Source organism: Gracilinanus agilis, chromosome 2 (assembly GCF_016433145.1).
Source record: "Gracilinanus agilis isolate LMUSP501 chromosome 2, AgileGrace, whole genome shotgun sequence".
NCBI classification, from domain to species: domain Eukaryota; kingdom Metazoa; phylum Chordata; class Mammalia; order Didelphimorphia; family Didelphidae; genus Gracilinanus; species Gracilinanus agilis.
Genome location: NC_058131.1, coordinates 443,001,778 through 443,020,497, shown reverse-complemented (window position 1 = coordinate 443,020,497; position 18,720 = coordinate 443,001,778). Strand labels below are relative to the sequence as shown.

The following is an 18,720-nucleotide window of genomic DNA, read 5'->3' as shown; positions in this document are numbered from 1 at the left end:
TCATGGGGCTATTCCAAGTTCCATTCCATCTCTAGCTGTATACTTGGTTTGTACTTGGCTCCCTTTGCAAAATTCAATCCACACAGTTACAGACTTGGGACATAGCTAATTATCTTTGTGGTTGTTGCTCTGCCTAACTCTGTCCAGTGAATCTCAGCACATTTCCTCTGGGCCAACCATAGAACTTGGCCCTTTTGTCTGTATTTATGTATATTCCTTCCTTTGAGAATTCTCTTGGTACTGTTATATTCAATAATCTGGGAAGATATGGATGCCACCTTGACTGACAGGGATGGCAGTTGAGAGACTCAGAATGTTCCCAAGTGCTGTGAGCCAGGGGCAAATGTCAGTTGGCCCCACCCTATATATACCCCCTGACAGCTACATTGAAAGAGATCTCTGAACTTAGAGGCTGAGAATTGGAGATCAGATCTCTGCAAACCTCTGTGGTTCAATCTGGGCTGTGGGTGGTTGACTGAAGGGTGGTTGAAAGGTGGCCGGGAGGTTGAAGAAGAAGAGGGTAGGAATAAGCCTGAATCTATTCCTGGCTAGACTGTGAACCATCAACATTATTGGTGAGAGGGTTGAGAGAATAAAGACTATCAATATATCTGCAGCAATAGCCTTCCCTATTCTCTGGCTTAGCTGTGGCCAGGTCTGGCCAGAGATAGTGAGAGGGTGAAAATCTCAAGCCTCCACCAGATTAATAGCCTCCAGTCCTGATTATTAATTAAATAAATAATAGAACAATAGAGCTTCCAATCCCCAATCCCTGACCTTGTTATTCTTTCCCTACTTATAGATAAAAGAATGTTCAATAACAAGTACCTTCCTGAGTGGTCTTTCTATCATGGCCCTTGGGAAGGGAGTTAAACATAGATCCTGAACATTATACAAGGCTGATCAATAGCCCATTACCCATCTATCCAACCCCAGGTTAGGCCTGGAAAGGTTACCCATCTTTCTAACCTCTCAAAGGTCCTTACTTGGGCAGCTGTTAAAGGAATTTCTAACAGGTTATCAACCAAACCTGTTAGAGAGAAGGGGATAACTTACAGCAGCAGCTAGGGTGATAGGAGTAGGTGTTCCTCCCATCAACTGCAGCTGAGGAGATCATAGACAGATACACATCATCATCATCATTATACATCTATATCTCTCTATACCCACATTATTTCTTTAACAGTACCCAGCTTTTGAGCTAAGTTCTTAATTAAGATTGCCAAAATGCATCAACCTAAGAACAAGGAGAGTCAGAACTATGAAAGAGTTAGCCTCACATCTAATTAGAGTATGAAAGTTCAAATCAGTTACGCTTTATTTTGTAGTGAGGACTAATATCTGTTAAGTTGGAGGTTTATAACAATTGTCCAGAGTGCTTTTCTGAGTTTGTGGATAAATTATCATGGATTCTCTATGTAGAATTTCAGAATGTAACTATTTTCTCAAATTGATGTCAGAAGGTTTTAGAAAAGAATATTGGAGTCTGGTAATGTTTGAAATTGATGTTGGAAAAGTTTATATTTAACTTTAAATATGATTAGAGAGATTTGTGATGCCAGCAGGCCTGTTGGGTGATATCTGTGAACTGCAGATGGAGTTCTGTCTCCAGTGAAAGCTGAGAGTGATTCTGGCCTTGGGTGAAATAGAACTTTCCAGGCAGGTTTCCCTTAGAATGACAATTCTTGAATGGAAAATTTTCCACCTGACATGTTCTATAAATGGTGGTACATTATTGCCATATTCTACCTGGCATTGATATATCAAAATAGGAAAGCATTTCTTCCTTTATTATAATTATGTTCCTCTTTCTCCATTTTGTGGCAATTTTTCTTTAATCATGAAGGGTGACAAGTTAATGCTGAAAAAAAAAAACATATGAACTACAGATATGTAAGGAATTTAAACAATCAAGTAGATGGATGTCGAGCTTGTCACCTACCTGTTATTAGGACCTTGAAAACATAGGAGTATTATAGGAATACTTGGAAAATGTTGTAGTAGTTTGTGAAACCAAAGTGAAAACCTATTTAGTGAGATTAGTGAGGTTAAATTAGTTATCATTAGAGAAGAATAATTCATGGTTTATCTTGTTACCTCAAAAAGACATCCAATTAAGGTGATTTGGTATTTAATATGGAATACTTAGCATTTTGTTCTCTTCAGGGGAAATTAGAATTTTGAATTCTGAAATTCTGAATTTGTTTAGAAATGGAAAAATTATGGTCTCAGATGAAGCAAGAGAAAAAAATAGACTTAAAGAAATTAAATAGACTTAAATTAATTAAAGATGTACATTTTCCTAAAAGTTACCATAAGCAATGAATTAAAATAAAAAGTAAACATATTCTAAACACATTATTTTCTACCTTTATAAAATAATACTTTGGTAATACAATTGGTATGGCACTAAATAGCACATTAACAGATAATAATGACATTTTTTATTTTATCACTTTGGTCTATCTATGTGTAGTTATCTTCTTAAATTAATTAGGTCTGCTTTTTTCCTGTTAAAGATTGAGTGGGATAATGTATTTTTCTCAGTAAGATATTATTAGCCCCTTTGACGCACCCCAATAATTTCAGGAGCTAAAGGGGCACAGTTTAAGAAGCAGTTTTTTTAAACCCTTGACTTCTGTGTATTGGCTCATAGGTGGAAGAGTGGCAAGGGTGGCAATGGGGGTCAAGTGACTTGCCCAGGGTCACACAGCTAGGAAGTGTCTGAGGCCGGATTTGAACCTTGGACCAGTCTCTAGGCCTGACTCTCAATCCACTGTGCTACCCAGCTGCCCTAAAAAGCAGTTTTAAAGCATCGTTTTTCTCCTGACTAGGGAAAGACCTTGAACAGAAGCTTATCTACTCTGGAGGCAGGCTTCAATCAGGGCACCAGTTCAGGAAGAAAGACAGCAGGGAACAGGGAGGTACCTGATTATGTCAAAAAGGATATTCTTGCAAATGTATCTTCTTGCCTAAGCCAGGTACCACCTGATATAACATGGTTTTTGGTGAGCTGAAGATGGGGTTTAGGGGTATGTAATGTTGAAATTCACATGCTCAAGATTGTAAGCTTCACAGCCCCACATCATATAGGATGGGGGTGGTGGTGGGAATCTTGTATCAGGATTACTATAAAAAAACTGCTTTTGCATGTAGGCATTGGCATTTCTCTAGGCACTGGCGAAGATGAGGTGTCCCCTTTCTATCTAGAGAGAGGTACTAGGGGAGGAGGAGAGTTATAATAAGAGTCTGAATCTGATCTGTATTTGAGCAGTCACTGCAGACAGGGATGCATAATAAAGTCCATCTTACCTTTGGCTCCAGATTCCGAAATATATTTTCAATGGTCTCATCCCCATTCTACACAAGATTGATCTGAGTAGGATTCATATAGTTTCTAAGTATGTCTTGGTAGATACACTTCCAAATATTTTACAAATTCTATAATTATTTTGAGTGGAATTTTTCTTTTTCTTTCTGCTAGGCTTACTTACATACAGAAATACTGATTTTTTTTATGTGAATTTATCTTGTAATTCAATGTTGCTGTTTCAATTAATTTTGGGGTTCTCAAAATAGATGATATCATCTTCAAAAAGCATCACTTTATTTTCTCTGCCTTTGCTTACTCACTCTATTATTTTTTCTTGTATTATTAAAAAGTACTGTGAAATAGTAGTCATGAAGAAAATTCTTGCTTTTTCACTGTTCTCATTGCACAAGTCTTTAAAGTTTCCCAATTACATGTATTTACTCTTTGATTTAAATATTATTTACTATATTAGAAAAAAATTAAAATCATTGGGCTATCCAAAATCCATTAATTAAAAAAAGTATAGACATCATATTTCAAGAAATCATAAAACTACCCAGACATCTTAGAATCAGAGGGCAAAGTAGAAATTGAAAGAATCCACCAGCCATTTCCTAAAAGAAACTTCAAAACAAAGACTACCAGGATTATTATAGTCAACATACAGAGCTCCCAAGATAAGGAAAAAAATACTATGAGCAACCAAGAATAGGGAGCTACAACCAGAATCATATAATATTTAGCACTCCACAGCAAAAAAATAGAGTTTGAATAATGATATTCTTGAAGGAATCTTCTATTACAATCTAGTATTACAACCAAAAATAACCTACTCAGTACAACTGAGTAATCCTATAGGAGAAAAAAATTAATATTTAATGAAATTGAAGACTTTTAGCATTTTTTATAAAAAGACTAGAGTGAAGTAGAAAATTATAGATATAAGCAGAAGATTCAAGAAAAACATAAAAAGGGAAACCTGAGGGAAAACCATAAGGGCATAAATAATGTTTAATTGCTTACATTCTTATATTGGAAAGTGTGTGTGTGTGTGTGTTTGTGTGTGTGTGTGTGTGTGTGTGTGTGTGTATAAAACTCCTAAGAATTTTATCATTACTAGCAATCTTAGAGGGAATCTAATTATTCAGAGCACCTGGGTGTGATTTTACAGTGTTTAGATGATCTTAAAAGAAGAATGGAAGGATGGGGAAGAGTCGCTTTAATTGAATTTCTTTAAATATTGGTAATAAAAATCATATTTTCATGAACTCATTCCCATTCATCGTTCTAAAAAGTGATTTTTGCTTAAAATGCTAATTTTTATGGTATGACCTTTTATATAAAGTCATATATCCATTTGGAGGATCAGATCTAATAACTCATCATGTTAGAAAGAATGAAGAATTAGAAGAATGGTTAAGACAAGAAATAGAGGTACAGAACAAACATGCAAAAGAAGAATCCCTTGCGGATGATCTCTTTAGATACAATCCTAATGTAAGAAAGAGAAGATAACTAAAGTGTTAACTAATGAAGCAATTACATGGCAAGCATTAATATGAATGTATATAGTTATAATATACAGAAGAGATGTCAATAGTAGATGTTTTATAACTTAAATTCATCATTAAGTGCCCCACACTCCCAAAAGCCAAACTGTATCTGGGTATCAGTGAATTAGAGAAGTAATACAATTTCAAAAGAGATCTCATTGCTCAATATCTGAACAAGAACAAAATTAGCACCTTTTTCTTAATATAAAAGCAGTTTTTAAAAAATCAACCATTCAGTTTATAAAAAATTCTGAACACAAGTTTGTTTTCCAAATTTCATAAATATTATTTAATATTTCTCCAATGTTGCTATTTTGCATAACTAAAAATGGCTGAAGCAGGGAGAAAATATGTGTCTTCAGGAAGATAAAGTAATGACAGACTTTAAACTACATGCAACTAACATTTATAATTTTAAAATATCTAAAGCTTAAATAAAAATCTTCAAACTGAAAGCAAGCTAGCATACGATGTATTTTAAAAGGTAAATAAGTTTAAGATGCCAGATATAGGTTGGCAAGAGAAATTCTTCTTTTTGTAGATAAATATGCCTACTTTTTTTTGGTCTCATTTCTTTTTTATTTTTTTACCTCATTGAAGTCACTGGCAGTAGTGAGTGAAGACTGAGCTTTTTCATTCAGTGATTCAAGCACTCTCACTTCAGCAAATTCCCCCAAAGGTTCTTGAAACTCAGGCAAAGATCTTCGGCCATAGCATTTCCCATCTTTGATATATTTGGGCTGAGCTTGTGGAAAGCAGACTGATCAAGAAAACAAATTGAAGTACCATTGAATGACAGACATTGTAACAGCATGATTTCCAATACTTAACCAAAAAAAAAAAAAAAAACAATTTCACAATTGTGAAATAAATGGACGCGTTCCTAATATCAGATCACATACAGAAAGAGCATAGGCTTCTAGTTCTGAATGACTTAGCTCATCTTAGATAAGCATTTGTATATAGATTGGGAAATGATAATGGATTTGATGTAAGCAAAAAAAAATGGATAATTCAAGTTTGGAAAGTAAGGAGCATTTCTGTTCTTCAGAACACTAAATTAAGTTGGAATTTCATAAGGAGGGCCTAATGTGACAAAAAATGATTTTGAGAGAAGCACTGGAAACTGCACATTAAGCAAGCAATTTATTAGCAATGTAAAATCAACTTTCATGCCAATTGCTTAAAAAAAATACCAATATCTTACCTAGATAATTTCATCAATAATGTTACTTTCTGAAATACCAAACAGGTACAATGACAGAAAAAGAAGTAAAACGGACTCTAACCAGTAACAGTCATGAAATCTGATCTGAGATTCTCATTAAACAATCAAGAATTGAAAAATAATCTAGGAATTGGGTAACAGGATTAAGGAAAACTATATATTTTTGTTCTTCATCAATGTGAATTTTATCATTAGACAAAAAAAAAAGGAAAAAAATTGAGATGCTTCCTACCATTCACACATTTTCATTTGATATGTTTCAGATAGAATTGCCTACATATACTACCATAATAGTTAAAACAGGAATAAATAAAAGTTTTTCTATTAGGAGTAGTTCTAAAAGATAAGTAATTCACTTTATACAAGTGGCAACATTGATATTGATTGACTTTATTAATTTGGTGGCTGACTAATATATGGTTTTAGGGAAGTAAAATATTCCATAGCTTAGTTGTGTAAGGAATTAGGAAATATAGAAGAAAAGAAATGCCTGGATTCCACTTTTCTTTTTGATATAGTCAGTGTGAACCTATGACTAATAAACATATTTTATTTGAATATGACAATCCTAATTATTTGTTGAAATTTTATAATTAATTTAATTAAGCACCCTCTCATTTACATTAGTTTAAAAATCCCTTTCGTTTGATACCTTGTAATTGTGTGATTTATAGTAAGAATATAGTCCCAAGCAAGTCTGTGTATTTAACCAGATTAAGAATGTAGTCCCAGGGTAGTACCTGAATAATAGTTTTAGGTGTTTTTTATGTCCAAACAAATGTGTTACAACGTTAATCACAAATATATTATTATAATACATTATGCATTGAATATATATATTACATTATATCAAACCACTGAGCTATCCAACTCCCACCCCCAACATTTTAAAATAAAACATAAACAAGAAAATTACATCACACAAAATATATTACAAGGATCATACACTATGACCAGGTGAGTTTTATACTAGGAATGCAGGGCTGGTTCAAGATTAGGAAAAGTATGAATATCAGTGGAGTATCAATGAGTGTCAATAAAAAAATCCAAAGAAACCATATGATGATTTCAACAAATTCAGAAAAAGCTTTTGACAAAATATAATACCCATTCCTTATAAAACAAAACATTAGGAAACATTGGGATAAATGGAACTTTTTTTTTTAAGGAACACTTTTCTTGAAGTGATAAATGGCATTAACAAGACTTATCTGTAATGGGGATAAGCTAGAAGCCTTCCCAATATGATCAGGGTGGCAATTATCATTATTACTATTTAATACTATACTTATTAGGCACTCAATATGCAATAGTAAATGACGATATTAACCTAGTGAACGAGAAATTCAAAGATCCAAGTTTTGGGAGGAAGCACTCACTATTAGACAAAAATTGCATAGGAAACTGGAAAATAGCATATCAAACATTAGGCACATACCAAAGCCTTAATGCAATATACCAAGGCAAAGTCAAAATGGATACATGATCTAGAAATAAAGGGTGAAACCATAAACAAATTTGAGGGGCACTGAATAGTTTATCAGATCTATGGATAAGTGAAGAATTTATGTCCGAACAAGACATAGATAATATTATGAGATGTAAAAGTATAAAAGATTTAGAAAAATCAAAACCAATATAACAAATATTAGAAGGGAAACCAAAACTGAGGGAAAATTTTATAGCAAGTGTCTCTGACAAAGACCTCATTTCTCAAATATATAGAGAACAGACTCACATTTTTAAGTATACAAAACATTCCCAAAGTGAAAAATGGTTAATGGATAAGAAAAAGTAGTTTTCAGATAAATTAAAATGATCTTTAGTGATGTGAAAAAAATCCTCTAAATTAATATTAAAGAGAAAAAGATAAAATAGAAGAAATTGAGGTAGCACCTCATAATGTGGCTAATATGACCAAAATAGAAAATGATAAATGTTGGAGGGGATGATGGAAAATCAGAACACTACTACTGTACTGTTAGAACTGTGAACTGATACAACTATGCTGGAGAGCAATCTGAAACTATAGTCAAAGGATAACAAATAATTTAAAGAAGGAATTGTTGCAGTATGATTGCAGATCAAAGCATCCCATTTTCTACTTTATTTCCTTCCTGAGTTTTTTTTTCCTAGTATGTGAGATATGTCTTTTTCCATGGAAGGGAGAATGTAGAATATGTATTGTATGACAGCACATATATCAGACTGTTTACTATGTCGGGAATAAGGAAGGAAAGCAGGGAAGGACACAGCTGAATATAAAATTTCAGATAGCAATTGTTAAAAACAATCTCTACGTGTAATTGAAAATGATTTCACAATAAAAAAAGAAAATTATTTTGAATACATAGGAAGAGCAAGGCACAAACTCTTAAGACAATGAGATCAAAATGCGATGTGCAAAATCTCAAAGAAAAAATGAGAATTGGTTTAGAGCCCTGAAAGAGCTAAAAATGGATTTTTTACCAAAAGGTAAATTTTACCAAAGGGACATCCCCTTATTTTCCAATTTTTTTGCCACCACTAAAAGCTATAAATATTTTTGTATATAGGGATCCATTCCCATTTTTAAAAATCTCTTTGTGATACAAACCTAGTAGTGGTATTGCAGGATTACTTTCAGCATTTCTAATGAATGGTAAGCTTCTGCATTTGGAATTTTTCTCCCTAATACTGAATACTAAAGTCAGTATTGTAAAAATTATGTTGGTAACTGATTAGATACTTGATAGATGGTTGATCAAAGATCTTCAGTTTGTAGTAGTGAGGTGAAGTTCAGCTATGAATTTCCCTCAGGGCTCAGCACAAGGAACACTCTGGAGTCTCTATATCTATAAAAATAAACTATTTATTGAAATTATAGTATAGTATAAAAGAACAAGGATTACTAATCTAAGGGGATCTAACTCAACCAAAAACCTAACTGGTTTCACATGAAACCTCTACAATGCCTTCTAAAAAAAGAATATAGGGGAAGAGAAAACCACAGATGTGAATAATGATAGATCTACTCAGGGATCCCCCTGAATACCAAGGTGAGTATTCTAACCTCAGGTTAGTGAGAGTGAAACTGAATAACTTTCTCTCACTGGGTGAGATGTGCAACCGCCTTGGAGACAATTGTTAGAAAAAACAGTTCGGGGCAGCTGGGTGACTCAGTGATTTGAGAGCTAGGCCTAGAGACAGGAGGTTCTAGGTTCAAATCTGGCCTCAGACACTTCCTAGGCATGTGACCTGGGCAAGCCACTTAACAACCCCACAGTATTGATTCCAAGACGGAAGGTAAGGGTTTTTAAAAATAATAATAATAAAAAATTTTTAAAGTATCTCTTTTATTTTAAGAGGGAATACAAACTGAGGATCAGAACAAGGGATCCCTAACTCTAAGGGATCTAGCTAATTACCCACAATCCTCTATGTCCCTCGTAAGAGGGAGCCTCCTGTTCTTCTGGCTAACTTAACTCCCTGTTTCTATCTAGGTATCTCCAAAACTGACTAAGCTAACTATTTATGATCCTGAGTAGCTGGTTTGATTTATTCCCCAAAAGCTGTCTCCAAAAACTGTTATGAATGAACTCCAAGGGCTAAATTCATCTCAGGGTGTCTGACCCCTGAGGTAAAACCTCAAAGGAAATCTGACAGGATTCTTTTAGATAAACCTTCTGAAAAGCACAGCAGGTATTGTCAGATCCTTTTCTAGATCTTTCCCAGTTAAATAGAGTACCTCCAAAGATGAATTAGGGGTATACTCCTTCTCCAGTCAGTGAAGTGGATGATCCCAATAAGAGCATCTTTCCTCCACCATTCCTGGACAGGAAGCTCTTAACCTCCCACGGGAAGTCAAGTCACTCTAGCAATTGCCACTTCCAAACTGTTCCTCCTCTGCCTTCTGCTTGCGAAAATCCTTTCCCTTTAGTTCCTAGTATGTGCCTTAAAGACAGCCTTCCACTTCTCTTAAATCTTATCCTATCTCTATCCTTTTCCCATTACACTTCCTGGTTTTTGGCTAACCCCAAAATGTCCTTATTCTACAATAACCTAACACTAATATACTTATGAGATTGTATAAAGTTTCTTGTTATGTCTCCATTTATAAAGAACTGCAAAGCCAGCTGGCTGAGGCTTAGTCAGCTAGCTATGTCTCTGGGTTTTCACCCAGAGCCTAGAGCAAAACAGAATTTTCTGTGTTCTTCTTAAAGATGAAATTAGTAACCATCTGCAGTAAGTCAATCACTGAATCTAATTCTAGTGTTTCCCTACATTGGTAACAGGGAAAAACACAAAGACTCTTCAGGATTTATATTCTTTCCCCTCAAACTCCAAATGAAGTAGTAGAGAGTAGCAGCTTGTCCCTCTCAGTCCAGAGAGCAACAACTGACAACCCAAGTTACAGTTGGTCTTCAGACCCACTCTCTTAACATTCTAAAGAACCTTTTTCTCAGATCTGTTCCAAAATCCAATTTGTGCTCATGACAGCTCCTCTCATTCTTATCCATAGAGTTAATGTAATAAGATCTAAATTCTTAATATTACTCTTACAGTATTAGGAGATAAGGGGAAAGCACGACTAATCTATATTTCTTACTGTATTTCTAAAAAAACAAAACAAAACATTTCTGCATACTATAACTTCAGGGGGATTTATAGGGCACATTCAAATGTAATAAGTATCAGGAACATTTCGGAAGGAAAATATCACCCTTGTTTTATATTAGTGAGTGTATACAAATGAAAAACTATTCAGAAAAATATTTTAATACAAAAGTTCTACTCTAAAAATACTCCTTTGAGTATTACTTAAGACATATCTGCTCCTCAGAATATGAATCTTAGGTAAATAAAATCATCTTTAGCTTGCTTTTTTTCTCTTTAGAAGCATTTCTACAATACTCATCTTCATATGATGTTCTAAAATATAATTTCACTTACCCAAGGCACTTTATGCAAAAGACCAACTCAATCTTAGAGTAAACATGGCAATTATAATTTATATAATGAAGATAATTTTATGAATTTACAGGGACACATGATATGAAATATATTAGAATGTAAAAATGATATCATAACTTGAGAATATTAAAATGGAAACTTCAGCATCCTTGACATTTTCCCACTATTACTTAATCCGTTCCTCTCTTTAAACCAATAAAATGTAAAACTGTGCTATGTAAGATTACACTAGTGTTCAGAGCATTCTGACTCTATTTGTCTTTGTCTAAATGAGTAAAATCTTTTTTGGCTTTTGACAGTACCTACTGCCTGGTTTTTGACAACTGGAAATGCAGAATTTTTCCAGTCCCCTGTAACTCTACTCCAAGAATGAGTTATTCCCATACCATCTGATCTGTTACCTGGGGGATTTGAGGGAAGCAATTATTTCTTCTCAAGTAAAGTGATGCATCAGAAAACTGTTCTTAGTGTTCAATAGATGCAAGACTGTGATATTAGTATCCTTACTAAAGTCACTGAAAATAACTACACTGTCTTTGAAAGGCAGATGCTTCTGAACTCAAAATCCATCAATGATATACTTTAGCTTCCATAAATTACTTCTTTATTAAACACAGCTCCTAAAAGGAAATATGGAGAAAGGGGAAAAAAATCCCACCTGGTTCTTCAAAGTGTTCTTCAAAGGAGAGAGTTCTGGATAAAACAAGTATTAGTGCTTCCTTAAACTGGTCAAAATACACCTAAAGGAAAAAAAATTGGATTAAGTTATCAATCCAAATAATAAACATTGATTGTTCACATAAATAACAGATTTGTGGAAAGTCACAATTTCTCTTTACTTTTGGTTTGTTTTTGTTTTGTTTTCCCTGAATTTTTCTAAAATATTGGATGGGGAGGGGCAGCTGGGTAGCTCAGTGGATTGAGAGTCAGGCCTAGAGACAGGAGGTCCTAGGTTCAAATCCGGCCTCAGACACTTGCCAGCTATGTGACCCTGGGCAAGTCACTTGACCCCCATTGCCCACCCTTACCACTCTTCCACCTAGGAGCCAATACACAGAAGTTAAGGGTTTAAAAAATAAAATAAAATAAAATAAAATAAAATAAAATAAAATATTGGATGGGGAAAAGTGATTTTTAAAGACCTTTCCACTATAAATACTAATTTTAAGATAAATATTCTCTGGTTCTGTGAAAAAAATTAAGTTACTTAACAAAATAAAAAATTATTTGCAATTTTAGAAAAATAAAATTTTATTTTTTCAGTCTTCTCTGTATCCAAGTCTAGTGGACAAAACTATAGTGGAAACGAGGGAAAATTCTTTAAGAATTGTGAAATACTAGAATAAGGTATCATTTGAATGTGATATCATTTGAACTTGCTTTTCAGGAGATTATTTTTTAAAAAGGGCAATTATCTTTCCCATGCATGATTTGGCAGAGAATAGATTTTTTTTTCCTCTCTTGGTCTCTTTTAACCTGAGAATTTTGTAAAAAAAAAAAAAAAAAGATTAAAGATAAGAGAGATACCTTAAAAACTATTTCTTCAGTTCCATTAAATAAGATTTTGCCTGATTGAAAAGGGAGTTTACCAGGCAATTAATCAGATCTAAGATTAGATGCAATAATAAAAATTTCTATGGAATAAAGTCTTCTTTACTATTATCAAGTTTATTTTTCTGTGGATTAGCTAAAACATAAGTTATTTCAGGAAGAGGGAGGTATGAAATTCTCTTTAATTCTAGAACAGAATTATCTAGGATAGAATTTACTTTAATTTTAGGATAATCCACACTTAAGTAAAATCAAGCTTTATTCTCCTGTTCTTATTTTCATTTCTGTCACTAAGTACAGAACCAAGGCAATTAAATATCTAAAGCTTTAAAAGTGCTATCATTGGCTTTACAATTAGCCCATAAGGAAAGTACAGATAATTCTTCTACCCTTTAATCTGTAAAATGAGTGTTCTAAGATAAAAGGTAAATGTCCTTTCTACTTTAAACCTTAGACAAGTCAAGTAACTTTTCAGAACCCCAGGAAATGTAATATTCATTAAAGAAAAGTTGTCCATCTCTCTTACAGAGACAGAGGAGCATGAAGCTGGACCACACTTTTTCAGAGTATAACCAGATATTCTATTTTTCTTGGACCTTTTCCTGGGCCATTTCCACCCCAAAAAACACAATGCATTTTAACAGCATCAATTGATTAATAGTTTTTAAAAAATCCTTCCAAGTTAGGGATCACTAATCCTTTTTTTTTTTTTTTTTTTTTTTACCGGAAACTATAGGCATAAGGAAATAAAAAGAATATATTGGGGTCAGACTGCCAAAGACAAGTACTAGTTTGGGTTAGCCTTCACTTTTTGAAAGTCCAAGAAAGGGTAGCACGGACTAGTGTTATATTCAAACTCTGAGTCTCACCTTGATTGACAAGGGAGACAGTTGGAAGACTTTGGAATGTTCCTGAATGCCATGAGAACAGGAGCAATTGGCCTGAGGATATAAATACCCTAACAAGGGGTCTTTGGTTTTTGAGCTTTGACCATTGATCCTCTCTGAAACTCCCTAGATCTTTAGGCATTTGAATCATTAGTAGCTATTAGGTATCTAGGCCCAGTAGATGAAGGGAGGAAGGGAGGTAGAAGAGGGTGGATCTCTTAAGGGTGGTTATTTCCTGAAGGCTATGCAAGGCTGACGTGCCACAAACTGAGAATAAGGAAGCTGAGAGAAATCACAATATCTGTACCAACCAAACAGATTGCCCTCTCTGGTCTGGCAGTGGCCAAGCTGAACCAGAAGAGGGAAACCATTAGCTCCAACCTACTGAAACAATAGCCTACAGTCCTGAGGGATTATTGATCATAGCTATTAGTGACAGGGTTTCCTATCCCCAATCCATTCCTGATTATTCCTTTCCCTATTGAACATCAATAGATAAAGTTTATTAAGTACCTTCCTGAATGGTCATTATATAACGACCCTTGGGGGGGGGAGCAACACAGTCAGATGAAACTTGATCCAAGGCTGATTAGAGCCCAATATTAATAATTAATCAACCCCAGGTGGGACCAGAAAGGGTTACCCATCTACCAGATCACAAGGGTCCTACCTGGGCACTGTGTAAATGGAATTAGCTCTACTCCATTCATAGTCAAAACTCTACTACCAGAGATGATGTCATCCCCACCTCCCTTAGTGGGGAGGGGAGATGAGTTACCCACAAGTGACAATAAGTAACAAATCATGAACAAGGGACTGCCCTTTGGGCAGTCCAAATCAGTGTAGAGGCTGCCATTTGTCCACTTGAATTAGAGGTGGACCTACAGGAAGTGATGAGAGACACTATCTCTTCAAGTATGATGGTTACTTCCTGTTGAGGCAGTTCCCGCTTTGAACTTGGTGCTGAAGGTCCTAGGCTGAGACCTCAGACTGCTTCTACTCTGAATTGTCACGTGGGTAAGTTAGGCTGACTTCCTTGGCCTACCTTGGCGTTTTCCAAACTCTGCCTTAAGTAGGCTTTTACCTCTCTGATTGCTAAGGTCTTGTGGCTTATAATTTAGTTTGATTAGCCTTTTAACCCTCTCTCTCCGTCCAGGCCTCTGCAGGCCTGGACTAGCCTCTTCCTCTCTCTATTTCCCTACCTTTTACCTGCCTAATTGTAAATAAACTACCTTAAACTGTGGAACCTAGAAAGAGTCAGAATTAAAAATCCTGACCCCTGTATGACATTATGGGCCCGACCCTTATATGACATTATGGTGAAATAGAATTATCCACAAGAATCCTAACCTTGCAGACCCCCAGTCTCTAGGGACTGACCTTATCTACCCTGAAGATGTTCTCCTTCTCCCTTGGATCTCTTCCCCTCAGGAAATCACCTTATCTACCTTAGGACATCCCCCTTATCTACAAGATTTCCTAACCTAAGGACATTCCTCTACCCTGTTCCATTCTGACTACTACTCCATAAAAACTCTAGCCCATGCGTAGCTCAGAGTCACTCACCAACTTTAGGTGGGAGACCCTAGCGCGAGCTAGACAATAAAGTCCCTTTGCATATTGCATTGTTGCTTCAAGACTCATTTATTGGGATACTTCTCCAGGCATAACATATAGGGGCTCGTCCTGGATCCCACAAAAATAATTGAGTTCTGAGCAGCAGTGGGACTAATTGGGAATTCCCCTAGGATCTTTGCTGCCGAGGCTGCTCGGGTCTGGTGGGCTCCAATCCATGGCTTGTGCCAGGGACGAGGGAAGAGGTCTTGGAGGTTCATGGTGTAAGGCTAAATGGCTGGCTTGCCCTATGCGGAGCCAGAACACAGACAAACCCTCTGAAAACGTTCCTGGTAAAGCTGAAGGGAGAGGGGAGCTCTGCCGGAGGGTCTTGTAGGTTCGTGGGGTAAGGAAAAGCCTATTGCCAATCCAGAACCCTAACAGGCTCTCCAAGCATGTTCCCTTTGAAGGAAGAGAAAGGAGCTCTGCCAGGCGCGGCTGTCTGGACGGGGGGGGGGGGGGGGGGGGGGGGGGGGGGAAGACCTACAACTTGACTGGCCAGAAATTTAAAAGGTACCTTGTGGGGCTGGAATCCCTACTATAAGCTTTGCCCGGGGATAGGATCCCCGAGATTTAAGAAGGAACTTGCAGGGGTTGGAGGCCCTTACCCAGGGATAGGCAGTTATTGATAGTTATAGGATAACTAGTATAGACATTAGGAACTTTCTTTCTCTATCTCTTTCCTATATTTCCCTCCTTTACAATATTCATTTTACTATATTCTTTTACTATTTTAATGAAACTAAATTGTTAATTTTTGTTTTGTTTTGTTTTTGTTTTTGCTTTTCTGTGATAAATGCAGGCCATTTACTCTTCTTGACACAAGAGGAATCGCACTGATGTTAATAGTCCCCAGGAGTATTTGTACTTAAATATGAAATTTTTAACCTTTCTTTTTTCTTTTTTCCTTTTTCTTTTTAAATTTTTCTTTTGAATATTTTCCCATAGTTACATGTTTCATGTTCTTTCCCTCTCCCTCAAACCCCCCTAAACCCCCTCAACCGATGCGCAATTCCACTGGGCTTTACATGTATCATTGATTAAGATCTAATTCCATAATACTGATAGTTGGACTAGATTATCATTTAGTGTCTACATCCCCCAAAATATCCCCATGTGTTCAAGCAGTTGTTTTTCTTCTGTGTTTCTCCTCCCACAGTTCTTCCTCTGAATGTGGCTAGTCTTCTTTCTCATAAGTCCCTCAGCCTTGCTCTGGATTCTTACATTGCTGCTAGTAGAGAAGTCTGTTATGTTTGATTGTACCACAGTGTATCAGTCTTTATGTACAATGTTCTCCTGGATCTGCTCCTTTCACTCTGCATCAATTCCTAGAGGTCATTCAAGTTCAAATGGAATTCCTCCAGTTCTTTGTTCCTTTGAGCACAATAGTATTCCATCACCAACAGATACCACAATCTGTTCAGCCATTTCCCAATCAAAGGATATTCTCTCATTTTCCAATTTTTTGCCACCACAAAGAGCATGGTTATAAATATTTTTGTACAAGTCTTTTTCCTTATTATCTCTTTGGGGTATAAACCAAGCAGTGCTATGGCTGGACCAAAAGGCAGATAGTCTTTTCAAAGCCCTTTGAGCATAGTTCCAAACTGCCATTCAGAATGGTTGGATCAATTCACAACTCTACCAGCAATGCATTAATGTCCCAATTTGGCCACATCCCCTCCAACATTCACCACTCTCCCCTGCTGTCATTTTAGCCAATGTGCTAGGTGTGAGGTAATACCTCAGAGTTGTTTTGATTTGCATTTCTCTAACTATTAGAGATTTAGAACACTTTCTCATGTGCTTATTGATAGTTTTGATTTCTTTATCTGAAAATTGCCTATTCATGTCCCTTGCCCATTTATTGATTGGGGGATGGCTTGATTTTTTTGTACAACTGATTTAGCTCCTTGTATATTTGAGTAATCAGAAAACCCTTTGTCTGAGTTTTTTGTTATAAAGATTTTTTCCCAATTTGTTGCTTCCCTTCTAATTTTGGTAGCATTGGTTTTGTCTGTACAAAACCTTTTTAGTTTAATGTAGTCAAAATTATTTATTTTACATTTTGCAATTTTTTCTAACTCTTGCTTGGTTTTAAAATCTTTCCTTTCCCAGAGATCTGACAAGTATACGATTTTGTGCTCACCTAATTTACTTATAGTTTCCTTCTTTATATTCAAGTCATTCACCCATTCTGAGTTTATCTTGGTATAGGGTATGAGATGTTGATCTAGACCCAATCTCTCCCATATTGTTTTCCAACTTTCCCAGCAGTTAAATTGTTAATTGTTAAAAGCTGCTAGAAGTTTTCTTTTCTCTGGCTTAAAGGGATAATATTAATTTACAACTACTATATTCTCATTAAAACTCATATTATTAAAAGCTGCTCTCTTATTTTGTCAAAACCCCTATTTTAACCCTTACAGTTCCCTTTGAATTTGTTTTAACATTGATACTTTTTTCTCTTGATTTTGTGGCTATTTTAAAAAATGTAATCATAGTATGTATTATTCTTTTCTTTTCTTCATATACTTCCTTTAATCCTTATTTTCTTTATATTTCCAATATTTGTTATTTTAAATAACATAATACAATAAACAAACAATTCAAATATTACAATCTGTTCAGCCAGTTCCCTCAAACATTTTATTTTGTAATATTTCTAGTTACTTTTCATTACAATTAAAGCTTCCATGAATATTTTCATACCATCAGAGCTTTTTACCTTCTCAATAATACCTTAATATTAGGAATAGGATCGCTAGATCAATGAAAATGAACAGAATTACAATTCAATGCATATGTTTCCATATTGTTTTCTAAAAAAAATTCACAGCTGATCAACTTAACTTGTCTAGCTCTCAGTTATCAGGGCCCATACTTTGCTGGTTTGGTCCTTAGGCTGTCACAATCTGTTTAAAACCAAGTCTTCCCAGCTTGGTCATACTCAGTAGAACTTTTATTTTAATGCCACAACTCCTAAGGAATGTAGGATCACCTCCAAAGTATGGTGAATATTAAAGTAAGACTTTTGTGTTCAGAACATGTATACTCAAGATAATTTTTGTCCCACCAAAAAACTATGGATTATGTGTATACTCAGGCTTAAATCTCCTGCTAGCCTCATGTAGGTGGCTGGGGAATCTCTAGATATCTATCATACTTAATTAGATAACTGTGAGGGCATTTTAAGTTGAAGAACTGGAATTTAGGAGAATCTAGGAAAATATTCTTAGACCAACACTTCAGACCTTATACCAAGATAAACTCAAAATGGGTACATGATTTAGACATAAAGGGTGATATCATAAGAAAATTAGGGAAACACAGAAAAAATATTACCTGTCACATCTGTGAAAAGGGGAAAATTTATGGCCAAACAGGAGATACAGAGGTTCACAGGAGGTAAAGTGGATAATTTTCATTACATAAAATTAAATGTTTTTGAACAAGCAAAACCACTGCAGCCAAAAATCAGAGAAACTAGAGAATCTTATTTAAGTAGCAGTGGATTAAAGTTAGGGGAATGATCACCACATCTCTACCAACTACTGTTTCATTTCATAACTTTTACTAGAGAAATGACTATTTTGGCCTTTTCTCTATATTCCTGTCTAT

At 35.3% G+C, this 18,720-nt stretch overlaps 1 protein-coding gene across 1 annotated transcript in view; it reads right to left on the bottom strand.

Moving 5' to 3' along the window:
- Positions 1-18,720, bottom strand: part of NIN (ninein) — a 136,546-nt gene that overhangs the window by 97,445 nt on the left and 20,381 nt on the right. The window contains 2 exon segments of the mRNA XM_044659944.1: positions 5,457-5,626; positions 11,706-11,787. Of these exon segments, the coding sequence (XP_044515879.1) occupies positions 5,457-5,626; positions 11,706-11,787 (252 nt within the window).